The sequence below is a fragment of the Hypanus sabinus genome, chromosome 6 (assembly GCF_030144855.1).
Source record: "Hypanus sabinus isolate sHypSab1 chromosome 6, sHypSab1.hap1, whole genome shotgun sequence".
Lineage (NCBI taxonomy): Eukaryota > Metazoa > Chordata > Chondrichthyes > Myliobatiformes > Dasyatidae > Hypanus > Hypanus sabinus.
The window spans coordinates 177,378,416-177,391,805 of NC_082711.1; the positions used below are offsets into that span (position 1 = coordinate 177,378,416).

The following is a 13,390-nucleotide window of genomic DNA, read 5'->3' on the forward strand; positions in this document are numbered from 1 at the left end:
TAAGAGAGGCATTATTTTATTTAGCAAACAGTAGAATAATGAGAGACTAATACTTGGAAACAGAGCTTTCAAATATATATATATCTATACACATATATATATTAATACAAAATTAGTAAAACTCCCCTCTGTAAATGTAGCAGCACCATCAGTGTAAGGAGTTGGGGGTAAAACTCCCTCAGTGATAAAGGAGGATCCAGCAAGTGGCACAAAAAGGGACCCCAGAAGATTCATTTCCTCTTAGTCACCGCACCTTCATTAGGAAGATAAGCTCTGGATTAGGGACAGGAGATGGTTCAGTCGGGTCACACAGAAACATGATCGTTTGGTCACCCCAGGAGGCCTGCGGCAAGTGAGGAGGAGGGCTCAGCGGCCCAGCCGGTTGGAGAGTACCAGCACCGGGTACGCTCACTCCCACCACCCTCCGGCGCAGGTTGGCCAGCGATTGGTCAGACAGTAAGGGGCAGCGGTCCCACAGCCAGGCTGCATAGCAGTCGTGGCAGACAGCTCCTGTGCCATACGTGTGGAAGAGTCACACACAAGGTGCCTGGGCATTTTCTGACAGGATGCATGCACAGACATGGGAGCACGCAGACGTGCACACACACACAAATATACGCAGACACATACACACCTCTCAAGTATGTAGCACACATTCATGTACACAGGCAAACGCACATGCACGCGCATACACGCATATCATTCTCCTCTCACACTGTCACAAACACAAAGAGACACACACCTTAACCAAACCAAAACAGGGCCGTATTGGAACTGCTACCTGAAAAGACGAACTCAGTGAATGGCACACCAGAGAAATCTCAAACTGGTTAAAGGCAGTCCCAGCCAATAAGCCTCACAAAGGAAGGCAGGGGTATGTAATGACTCCCCTTATTGTGAGTCCTAATACCCCCAGACCCAATGGCAATTTAATTTGCTGTGCAAAGATGACTGGCTTCCTGCAAAAATTTCTGTTATTTTATAACAGGAGTAAAGCAGAAAGGGGTTAAAACAGATTATTCATCAAATGAAAAGCTGTGGTTCAGGATCAGATGGGAGAGGGGAAGTGAGATGAGGGCTAACAGTTGACGGGAGGGCAACTCCCCACAACCCATCCCACACTGTCTTACGAAATTCAGCAAATGGTCACAGTCAAGTGGCAGGTGCGGTTCCTAACACAGAGGGGTAGCTGGGCCCAGGAGCTTTGATTCGATGTCTGCAGGAGGCATTGCCTGCCCACCTGCCTGGTATGTGGGTGGAATGGTGGAAGGAGCTGATCTCCCATCAGCTGAGCTAGTATAGGAACCGTTTCCAACTCCGAGCTGAACCAAGCGAGGGAAGCAGAGGCGACAGCCGGGCAGCCTCGAGACGACAAGGAACAGAGAGGGCGGCCAAATAAAGGCAATTCCTAAACATCGTAAGGGAAGGGAGGGCAGGAAGGAGATGAGGGAGAGGGCAGCAGGTAGGTGAGAATGCGAGAGTGTGGGAGTGTAGAGGTACAAGGGAGAGCTGGAGGGAGGCAGGGAAGAGTGAGGAGACTGAGCTGACAATGGGAAGGCGAGTGACAGGGAAGCCGAGGTAAAGCGAGGAGGGGAGGATGATGCTTGAACGAAGGGGGCAGGAGGGGAGGGATGGGGGAAGTGGCGGAGGTGGGAGACAAAGTTCTAGCAGGAGTCTTGCCCCTTCACAAACCAACAGTACAAAGCCTCAGCACTCTCGTGGATCATCTTGATTTTGATTTTCTGTACAGACTTTAAAATAATTATTTACCTTTCTTTCCCCCCACTGACCCCTGTCCCTCCCTCCAACCGTCAGCACACACAAATGGTCTTCCTGTGCTGGGGCAGAAGTGCGTTCCTCAGGCGGCGCTGACCCCTCAGGCTCCTGCGGGTTGCCGGTTTCTCCGAATGGCGTCGGCGGGGAGGGGTAGGGGTGGGGGCCGCACCCCCCACCGACCCTCGGCCACCCCTTCCCTTCAGTCTCTTGGCCGAGCCGGGCGCCGTCCCATTCAGCTCCTCGAGTGTCCGCTTCAGCCCTCCGCCACCGGCTTGAGGGCTCCAGCCCGGTATCGGCTCCCTCCCCCGATTCTCGATTGTCGCGGCGACCACAGGGGACGGGCTCGCCCCGCCACACCGGCTCTCTCTCCTCGCCAGCACAGGGACAAAACCAGCGCAGAACCAGGGCGGTGACAACTGGCCAGTGGCCTGCGGACAGAGCACAGAAAATCAGAGAGGGGTGCACAGTGAGCCCTCCAACACCCCTCCCCAGGCACCAGCAAGGGGAACACCCCTGTCCCCACCCCTTGGGACCAAGAGGGGTGACAGTGTGGAGGGAGTGGTAATGGTATAGGGTGGGAGGTGTGGGGGTGAGGGGAGAAGTGGAGAGGGAGGGAGGGGTATCGGCAGGGTAGGAGGGAAGAAGAGGATCAAATGTAAACACAAAACACTCTTCAGATGCTGGGGTCAAAGCAACACGCTGGAGGAACTCAGCAGGTCGGGCAGCATCCATGGAAACGAACAGTCAATGTTTCGGGCCAAGACCCTTCGTCAGGACTGAAGAAAGTGGGGGGGAAGGTGGGAAGGAGAAGGCTGGTAGGTGCCAGGTGAATCACCAGTAAGGGGAAAGATCAAGGGGTGGGGAAGGGAAGCAGGGAGGGGATAGGCAGGAGAGGTGAAGGAGGAATGTAAGGGGAAAGCACTATGGTAGAAGGAGGTAGAACCATGAGGGAGGTGATAGGCAGCTGGAGGAGGAGGCAGAGTGAGAGTGGGAGGGAATTACTGTAAGTTGTTGAATTCAATGTTCATGACAAAGGGGCTGGAGGCTACCCAGATGGTATATGAGGTGTTGCTCCTCCAGCCTGAGTTTGGTCTCATCATGGCGGTAGAGGAGGCCATGTATGGACATATCCGAATGGGAATGTGAAGCAGGGTTGAAGTGGGTGGCAGCCAGGAGATCAAGTGGAAGGTGAAAAGAACAGAAGGAGGGGGAAACCATATGGTGAGAAAAGACTGTATGACCAGGGCATGAGGGGACAGATGCGAAGGGAGGGAGGGAGGAAGAGCAGGGTGCATTGTAAAGGCAAGAACCGTACTCGGTGTCTAGGTGGTGGGTGGAGAGGGGATCATAAGTCAGCTGCCTGTGCCAGACTCTTCCCCCTACACCCGCTCTGTTGAACACTCTGCTCCCTCTTCCTCCCCCACCCTACTCCGATCACCTTCCCCTACCCACCACTCCACTCCTGAATCCACCCTCCTAGCTCATTCCACATCTAACTCAGGACTTGTCCTCCAGCTAGACATGAAGGCCGGGCTACTTGATGGTGATAACATACGCCTCCCACTCAGTCTGCAGATACACGAGCGTCTGGAGGGGCGGGGTGTGGACAGGAGGGTGTTCAGGCAGAGTTGTGAGAGGAAGGATTGGGCAGTGGGTCGAGGACCTGAGGGCTCAACTGCCCATTCCCCTCCATGGACACTGCCTGACCTACCAAGTTCCTCCAACACATGACCCCCCACCCCTCTTCAGGACAGACAGAAGCGGGTGGTGGGTTCAGCTGACGGGGTTTGAGGTGGAGCCACGGCTATGGGAAGATGGTGAGGTGCCCTGGTGCAGGGAGCAGGATGGGGGTTGGGGGGAAGAGGAGGGTTAACTTCCTCGTGATTGAGGTGACGGCAGGATCATTATCCCTGCTTTCCCCCGCCCCCCCAGATATACTTACAGTGGTGGGAAGTGGAGTTGGGAGGGGGCATCCTGTGAGGGGAAGGGACGGGGTGAGTTTCCCAGTGCTGCAGGGCGCCAGTGGGAGGGTCACGGCACAGAATTGTGATCCTTTCCGCTCAGCAGACGTACCTTCAGTGGGGAGGAGACGCACGGCGATGGCGTCCGCGGCCTGCTCTCCTTGGTGCGGTGGGGGGGTCCACTGTGCAGCTCGAGCCGCAGCTCTTCAGGGCCGAGGGGCCGGCAGTCGTGCGCAGGCGGCTCGATGCAGATCACCACGGCACTGGTGTTGTCGGCCCTCAGCATACGCTGTCGCCACCGGCCCAGTGCCCGGTTCACCAGGAGCCTGGCACTTGCTGGTCCGGCCTCCTCCTGCCAGGTACACAGAGCAAAGGATTGATTTTACTTTATTTAGAGATAAACTAACCTACTCAGCCACACTCCTTGGCACCAAACTGGGATTAGCCCGCAATTATCGGCATGCTTCCAACAGCATGACCACTGGGAGCAGACCCTCCCAGCCCAATGAGCCACGCGGCTCAGTAACCCAGCTATCTCCCCGGCCTAATCACACAACAATTTACAATGCCAATTAACCTACCAATGAGTACGTCTTTGGATTGTGGGAGGAAACCAGAGCACCTGGAGAACGGGAGTACCTGGTCACGGGAGAACATAAAAACTCCTTAGGGAGTTGAAACTGCAAACTGGAATTGAACTTTGAACTCTGACCTCCCCGAGCAGTAACCACTACACTACCGTGCATCTTTTAACATTAATTCTACGTTCAGCATTAACCACGAAGGCAGGGGCAGGTTAAGAAGATGGTAGGGTAGGAGGGCAGACCAACATCTCACCAGTAATCGTTTCCTGTCCTCGTTGTCATGGCATATGGTGACAGCATCCTGAGCGGGGATCATGTTCCACAGCCCGTCAGAGCCGAGTATAATGTACCTGTGGTCCCGACAGTTGATGGTGTGAACACTTGTGTCCGGTTCTGGAGAGACCACAAACTCACCACTGTAGAAGTCGTAACTCCATAGATCCCCTGTGGGAACAGACTAGGAAGCTGAAATGATTGGCCAGGCACAGCTCTTCACCAAGCCCAACCCCACCACTATTTAAACACCTCTCAACACAAAATCAATTTGGTGACAAGTTTCTACAGAAATACTATGAAGAGCATTCTAACCAGTTGCATCACCATCTGGTATGGAGGGGCCACTGCACAGGATAGGAGAAAGCATAAAGTTACAGACTCAGTCAGCTCTATCATGGGCAAAAGGCAATGCCTCAAACAGGGCCCCCACCACCCAGGACATGCCCTCTTCTCATTGCTACCACCAAGGAGCAAGTATAGGAGGGAGCCTGAAAACACAGACTCAACATTTCAGGAACAGCTTCTTTCTCACTGCCATTGGATTTCTGAGTGGACAACAAACCCATATACAATACCTCCTAATTTTTTTTCTCGATCTCGTTTCGCAATTAAATTTTTGTATTTATTTATTTTAATTTATTGCTGTCATTATTCCTCCCTGCACCTTGTGGCGCATCGGGCAACAATTTCGCCGTTTCTTTAGCATTTTGTCTGTTTTTTTCCTGAGGCCGAGTTGCTAGCTCGACACTCAACCCAGCACAGATGGAAAGTGTGCAAAGACCCAGCTGGAGTCGACCCTGGGCTCACTCACCTCGAAGTCCATGCACTTCATGCACCCACCTCTCTGTTAAAAAACTACCTCTAACATCCCCCCATTCTTTCCTCCAGTCACCTTAAATTATGCCCCTCACATTAACCATTTCTTTCCTGGAAAAATATCTCTCGCTGTCCATTCTATCTGTGCCTCTAATCAGTTTATTATCATTGCATACATCGAGAAACAGTGAATTTGCACACCATCCTGACAGATCATGGCAAACAGAATTACACCAGAGGTAAAAGAAAGAAAGCAGAATACAAGTCAGAGTTATAGTTAGAGAAATGCAGTACAGGTAGACAGACAAAGTGGGAGAGCCACTACGAGGTCGACTGGGAGATCAGGAGTGTACCAGATGGGAACAGTGTGGCGAGGTACAACAGGGCCATGGAGGACCCAAGGACCTGCTTCCACACTCTGACTCCGTGACCCAGCGTCAGGTTACCTGCAAGCAATGGTGGCTTTGGAGAAAAAGGAAGGAGGCTGTAACAACTGCTAAGCAACTGACCCTCCCCATCCCGCCCCCTCCACAAACTCATACCCCTCGGTCTCCTCCGTAAGGACTGCAGCCGGTAACTTACCCAGCGCCCGGGCCACTGCGAGGAAAGGTATCTGGTCAATAACGGTGCTCCTCCGCACGGGGCCGTTGTGGGTGAGTCGAGGCCGCTTCCACACCACACGGTTCACTCCTGACTTGTTAATGACACTGCAGGGGGATGGGCCAGTGTTAAACAAAGACTGCACATGGACAGGAGAGAGAGAGAGAGGTGGTGGGGAGTAGAGGGAAATTTTAAAGAGAAAGAGAGTGGGAGAGGGTAAGAAATAAATGTTGAAAAGGGATGAGAGAGAGAGAGAGGAGGGGAGAAGGGGCAGGTGTGGAGAGGTTTAGGGGGAGGGGGACAGACAGTGCTGGTGGATGGGAGAGCTTGTGTAAGCCCAACCCCCAGCCCCCCTACAGTTATATTCCCTCCACCCTCAGCAATCAGACCAGTGATGCCCTCAGCCCAGTTACCTGCCGCCAAGTCCCTCGATCCTCTCCTTCTCCTTGGGAAGTTCAGGCTTGTGATCCTGTGTCACCTCCAGGGCCTGGACGGTGCCCTCACTCTGGCCCTGACCCAGGGCTGGGCTGTCCTGTGCCCCCAGCACTACACCAGAGTCACCCACGTGTGCTACGTACATCTTGTCCCGACAGATGATGACAACGCTGGCAGTGGTGCCTGAAGTGCTGGGCAGACCAGTCAGGGTCTTTGGCCAGTCAGCTGCAGGGGAAAAGGCAGAGAGTGATGAGAGGCTGAATTCTTGCTGCTGGTCCAGACAGCCAAGCTGTGAGGTCCCAAATGTCTGCATCCCCATGAGTGAGTGAGACAGAAAGACACACAACCTGGTGTGTAAGAGAGTGGAACACAGAGAGAGAGCAACAGAGACACACACAAACGTGTGAGTGTGTAGGTTCCCAGATGGCAGAGAAACAGGTCTTTCCACACAACTGGTGAGAGGGGGAAGAGTATGTGTCTGTGAGACAGAGGGACAGAATGAGAGGAGAGAGCCAGGGGAAGAGGAAGAGGGAGAGAGAGAGAGAAAGACACACACACTGGAACCACAAGTCCACTGTGTGCCTGCCCACACTCCCCTCCCCACACCTTCCATGCAGGAGTGCCAACCGTTACAGCTTCAGCTCCAGGCAGGCTGAGGCTGCAGGCAACAGCACCAACGGACAAGACTACAGCTCCAGAGGTGCATATCTCTCCCATCTCTCCTCCCATGCCAGCTGCAGAAGAGATAGCACAGAAAGCCATTCTGGCACAACGCTAGGGCAGCCCTGTCATCTCCAATGGAAGGAAAACATTCCAGAATCATTCTTTGGAGGAGGCAACTTCTCCCAGTACCCTATGATAATGTACAGTTGCAACAAAAAGTTTGTGAACCCAGGCATTCTGCATTAATTGCAAAGGGTTCATGAACATTTTCTTGCAGCTGTATAACCAAAGAGCCTAAAAAACAGATTGTCTGCACAGTCCCATCACTGTTCTCCATGGGATCGGGCTGTGTACTAATTGTCAATGTAACACACATCTCAACAGAGACTGTGTCTCAATTGCCTGCTTGAGGATAGCTGGGATGGTCCCAGGATGCCCGCCCCAAAAAAAAATTGCAAAAGTAGTGCGATGACTGGTGCATGACAGATGACAGGAACTTCCCAGCTCACACACACTGTGGAGATCGTTGGGACTACATCACTCCTCAGAACCAACATGGAATCCCATGACTGTACCATCACTCAGTAGTCCACTCAGACAGTGCTGAGAATGGGAAGGGAGAGACAGACAGGGTGAGCATTAAGCCAGACCTGGATGGAGTATCTCTTCCCCTGGTGTTACACAGTGACAGATCCATCCCCACCGGTACAGTACCCCGGTGTCACAGTGACAGACCGTTCCCCACCGGTACCGTACCCCGGTGTCACACAGTGACAGACCCGTCCCCGCCAGTACCGTACCCCGGTGTCACAGTGACAGACCCATCCCCACCGGTACCGTACCCCGGTGTGATACAGTGACAGACCCTTTCCAACCGGTACCGTACCCTGATGTTATACTGTGACAGACCCGTCCCCACCGGTACCATACCCTGATGTTACACAGTGACAGACCCATCCCCACCGGTACCGTACTGATGTTATACAGTGACAGACCCGTACCCACTGATACTGTATCGATCCAATACCTGGTCTCTCTTTCACCCATACTCTGGGACAACTGGCTTTTAGTAGGACCATAGATCCGCTGTGGTTACAAATCTTCGTACCTTATTGTTTCAGGAAGTCTGGGGTTGAGGAAAGTGTTGTACTCCAGTCCAGATGATCACTACACTCAGGCCCACTCCTACTCCCCCCAACTGAATCTTTCTCTTGGTCAAGTCCACCTGCTAGCTATTGATACCCATCTCCAATCTGCTAATCAGAATCAGGATTATTATCACTGACAGATGTGTTGCTTTGAACCAGTATTAAAGTTACAACAAGAAATGTTAAAATATAAATAAGTCGTGCAAAAAAGTGAACTATTGTACATGGAATGTTCAGAAATCTGATGGCAGTGGGGAAGAAGCTGGTCTCAGAACATTGTGTGGATGGTGAAGTTCCTTAATGATGGATGCTGGCTTCTTGAGATGGTGGAGAGGCGAGTGCCCGTGACGGAGCTGGCTGAACTTACAACCCTCTGCAGTGGATCTTCCATAGCAGGCGGTGATGCAACCAATCAGGGTGCCCTTCATGGTACATATGTGGAAATTTGGTGACATGTGGAACGAGTTCCTAGAGAAAGTGATGGATTCTCGACATGGATTCTAGTTCAACATTTAAGAGAGGCTATGGGATTAGTACATGGACAGGAGGGGTATAGAGGGCTATGGTCTGGGTACAGGTTGATGGGACTAGGCAGATTAACAGTTCAGCATAGACTAGATGGGCCAAAGAGTCCGTTTCTGTGCTGTACCAAATCTCCTCAAACTCTTAATGAACTATAATTGGTCGGATGCCTTTTTCATGAATATATTGTGCCCATTTTAGATCTTGAAGCTGCTCACTGAGACTGCTTTGTGTTCTCACAACTTCCTTGGTCTTATTGACATTGAGTGCAAGATTAATAATTCTGCAATCACCTCAAGTCCATGGCTGTGGAAACCACTTATGCTCAATACCACCAGCCCACACTATTCTGTAGACTTCTCCAATAGTATCCCATTCTCAGTCTTCTCCATTGCTGCACCCACTAAAATCCCACACTTCCAGGAATGTTCAGGCAAATTTTCACTTGCCTCCTGCCTACAGGAAGAACAGATGCTAGACACCAGCTGGAACAAGTGGCCCACTCAACTGGACACCTTAGCAACTACCCTAAACATTCAACCACCTCATCTACAAAATTCACAGCAATAGCTCTACCCACAATCCTTCATTGCCAATGGTAACACAGACAGCTAGCATCTTGGGAAATACATCACCGTTCCTTCAACATGGTTGGGTCTAAATCCTGGACCTCACCTCAGGCAAGGTTGGAGTTTCCTGAAGATCTTACCCCAGTTCTGAAAACCTCTATTACCTTTCTCTGCTCTCCCTTAGATACAAAATTAAGGGGCAAGAACAGTAGTCATCATGATCATTATGTGCCATGCTGTATGCCGTGTCTTCCATGACCACGATCGTCCTCGGCAACATTTTTTTCTACAGAAGTGGTTTGCCATTGCCTCCTTTTGGCCAGTGTCTTTACAGGATGGGTGAGCCCAACCATTATCAATACTCTTCAGAGATTGTCTGCCTGGTGTCAGTGGTCGCATAAACAGGACTTGTGATATGCACCCATTTCATACGACCGTCCACCACCTGCTCCCATGGCTTCACATGGCCCTGACTGGGGCTAAGCAGGTGCCCAAGGGTGACCTGCAGGCTAGTGGAGGGAAGAAGCACCTTATACCTCCTTTGGTAGAGACATATCCCCACCCCAACTACCCTGAGTACAGTAGTAGCATGTTACAAAACCCAAAAACGGTATCTTATATTACCTTATCACCCAGAAGCCTTGACCTCTATAGAGATACAACATCTCATATTCTATCTCGGTAGCATAAAGCTGATGGTATGAATATAAATTTCTCCTTCCAGTAAAAATAATTTTTCCCTCCCCTAATCCGGCCCTTTACCTTTCCTCAAGTGCCTATCAATTCCTCCTCTTTCTCTTTCTCCTATGGTTAACTAAGATTCCTTCCTCCCCAGTCCTTTACATTCCCCACCCATCTGGCTTCCCCTATCACCTTCCAGAGAGCTTCCGTCACCCCCACCTCAACATTTTCTAGCCTCTTCCCCCCTTCCCTTCAGGTCCTGATGACGAGTCTCAACCGAAATTTCAACATAGTTGCTGCCTGACCTGCTGAGTTCCTCCAGCCCTGGATTTCCAGCTGCAGACTTTCTAATGTTTACGGAATATCTTGACTGGTTGAATCACAGCCTAGTATGGAAACACCAAGACCCAGAAATGTTAAAGTCTACAGCCCAGTCCATCAGAGGCAAAGCCCTCCCTTTCAGTGAGTACGTATGTAAGCAGTACTGCCACGAGAAAGCAGCAGCCATCATCAAGGACCCCCATCACCCTCACCATGCTCTCCTCTTTCTACTGTCATCAGGCAGGGGGAACAGAAGCCTGGGGCAGTTCAGGAACAAACATTAGGCTCCTGAATCGGTGTGGATAACATCACCCACCTCAACACTGACCTGATTTCACAACCCGTGGACTCACTTTCAAGGATTCTACAACTCATGTTCTCAGTATTATTTCCTTTTTTTTAATTGTTTGCACAGTTTCTCTTCCTTTGCACATTGTCAGTTGTTGTTTATGTAGTTTTTCATTCTACTGTACTTTATTCTCTGGTGAATGCCTGCAAGAAAGCAAATCTCAAGCATGGTGACATGCATACTTTGAACTGTTGCCCCCTGCAGGGAATTTATATTCAGTTTAGTAAATAAAGCTGAAATATAGAATGTTGCATGAAACTCAGGCAGCATCTGTTAGCTGAGGTTTGATCAGACCACACTTGGAGTACTGTCAGCAGTTTTGAATCCCTTATCTAAGAAAAGATGTGCTAACATTGGAGAGGATCCAAATGAGGTTCACGAGAACTATTCCAGGAATAAAAGGGTTAACATATGATGAGCATTTGATGGCTTTGGGCCATTTACTCACTGGAGTGTAGAAGAATGAGGGGGAAATCTGATTGAAATATATCAAGTATTGAAAGGCCTAGATAGAGTGATGTGGAGAGGATGCTTCCTGTAGTGCGGGAGTTTACGAGTCTGTGAGACCTGACTGTGTATGAGTATTGGAGATGTCCAGAGGTTCACAGAAGTTATCCCACAAACATATGAGGAGTGTTTGACAGCTCTGGGCCTGAACTTGCTGTAGTTTAAAAGAATGAAGGCAGTACCTCATTGAAACCTACCAAATACTGAAAAGCCTTAAATAGAGTGGACATGAAGAGAATGTATCCAACTTGAGTGTTTAGGACCAGCCTAGAAATAGAAGGATGCTCCTTTAGAACAGAGATAATGAAGAATTTCTTTAGGCAGAGGGTAGTATTAATTGCCACAAACCCCTAAGTTTTGTGTATATTTAAAGCAGAGGCTGATAGGTAGTTAATTGGTATGGACATCAAAAGATTACAGGATGAAGGCAGGGGAATGAGGATGAGAGAGAAATTGTGCAAAATCGATGGACTAATTCTGGTTCCAGGTCCTTCAAATGTTCAGCCAAGTAGCTGATATCCATCCCCCTCACCAACTACTCTCTAGAGATTGTTCGTTAGTAGTTTTTTTCCACCAGGGATACAAGCCATTCTGGTTCACCCCGTCGACAGCTTTCACAATTCCCCAGGAAGAATATGTTTCTTCACTTCCCTGTCCACCAAGGCAATCCTGGAGCCCTAAATAGCTTCGCCCATTCCCACTCCACGAATGTCAGTCCCAGGGCAAGGATTTCCCCAACTGTTGCAACTCGCCGTCGCCTAGCAGCGGCATCTCACATGCCCGTGCCATTACGTCACCGCGCGCAGCCCCATTGGACAATTCGGGCCACCACCCTTCCAACGTCAAGCCGGTTTATTGGTCAAAAGGACTGTCAGTCTCATTGACACGTCCAGACCCACTGCGCGAGGGGGTTTGAAGGTGTATCAACGTTCGGTTAGATGTGGACCCTGTGGAGGGGCCCTGATCAGCGGTTACTGTCCATCGCGAGTATCTCAGACCAGAAATAACCCCTCCAACACCTCAACACAATTATACTTCCAAACGACCCACCCTGCCACAACCTCAATGCTTTGAAATCGCGCTCTTATACCTTAAGCCCATTAACTTCAATTAATTCCACTATCTATCAGATGCGACTCCGTCCAACAACAGATTACGAATAATTTCCAATTTTACAATCTTTCATCATATGATTAAACGATAACACGGAAAACAGTTGTACTTTAAATCTTGAAGGTCAAGTTGATTTCGCCGCCGTTATGAAAGCTTTGGCGCCTTCAAAATCAACCGCCACATTTGAATGGTGAGACCTGCCTGCCAGCGAATCATAGTCAGAAAATAGGTGCGATGGACACCCGAGCAAGGCATGAGCGGGAGAATTTAAAACCTTGAGCCCCCTGATCACGGTCGCCGTTGTTAATTCTAAAGACATAACACAAACGCCACTGAACAGCGTTGAAAACAAACGTCAAGGAACATCTCCGAAACGAGTGAACTTCCGATCGGTTGTAATTTAAAATACCCCCCCCCCCACCACCACCACCTCCCGTCCATCACTACCCCACTCCGCCCGTCCATAAATACCTCAAACCCCAGGCCTGCTCCAAACTTCATCCGGGCCGATACAAAGTAAGAAGAGGCCGGGGCATCGTTACAGGGGCCGAGGCCGTTTGATACGGATTAAACTATAACCGAATGGGGCCGGGTGTTCCCTTCCCCGGCTCTGGAACTTACGGAGCTTCTTCCACATAGCGTAGTGACAGGCGATGAACCCCTTGCGGATGGCGGCACGGAACTCCTCGGGATCCTCGGACAAGAAGCCGCGCTGCTTTTTGATGCACTTCCAGAGGTTGTCGCGAGCAAACAACGCCGCTTCCCGCCCGCCGTGACCGTCAAACACGGCGAAAAAGGCTACTCCGGGCCGGCGCCGGTGTCGCGGGCCCTGCACCCCGCCGTCTTCCTCCTCGCCGCTCTCGGCTTCCCCGGGCTCGGGTTCGGGCTCGATCACCACCTGGGTCACGTCCTCCATGTATTTCCTGCCACCCTGGTCCGAGTGCACGCTGACCCGCAGCGAGAACAGACTCTGGGCCGCCATCCCCGCGGTGCCGCCGCCTCTCCGCCGCCGCCGGGTTATTGTTTACCTCCAAGGCTGTTTGGGCATGCCCGGAACGTCGCCAGACAC

The 13,390-nt window shown here is 51.0% G+C and overlaps 1 protein-coding gene across 1 annotated transcript; it reads right to left on the bottom strand.

Annotated features, from left to right (window-relative positions):
- Positions 1–13,390, bottom strand: ppm1da (protein phosphatase, Mg2+/Mn2+ dependent, 1Da). Its single transcript, XM_059973653.1, has 6 exons — positions 12,943–13,390; positions 6,427–6,673; positions 5,996–6,120; positions 4,575–4,765; positions 3,850–4,089; positions 1–2,204 (listed from the first exon to the last, which is right to left on the bottom strand). Exons 1-6 carry the CDS (start codon positions 13,301–13,303, stop codon positions 1,812–1,814), a joined length of 1,557 nt encoding a protein of 518 aa, XP_059829636.1. The 5' UTR covers positions 13,304–13,390; the 3' UTR covers positions 1–1,811.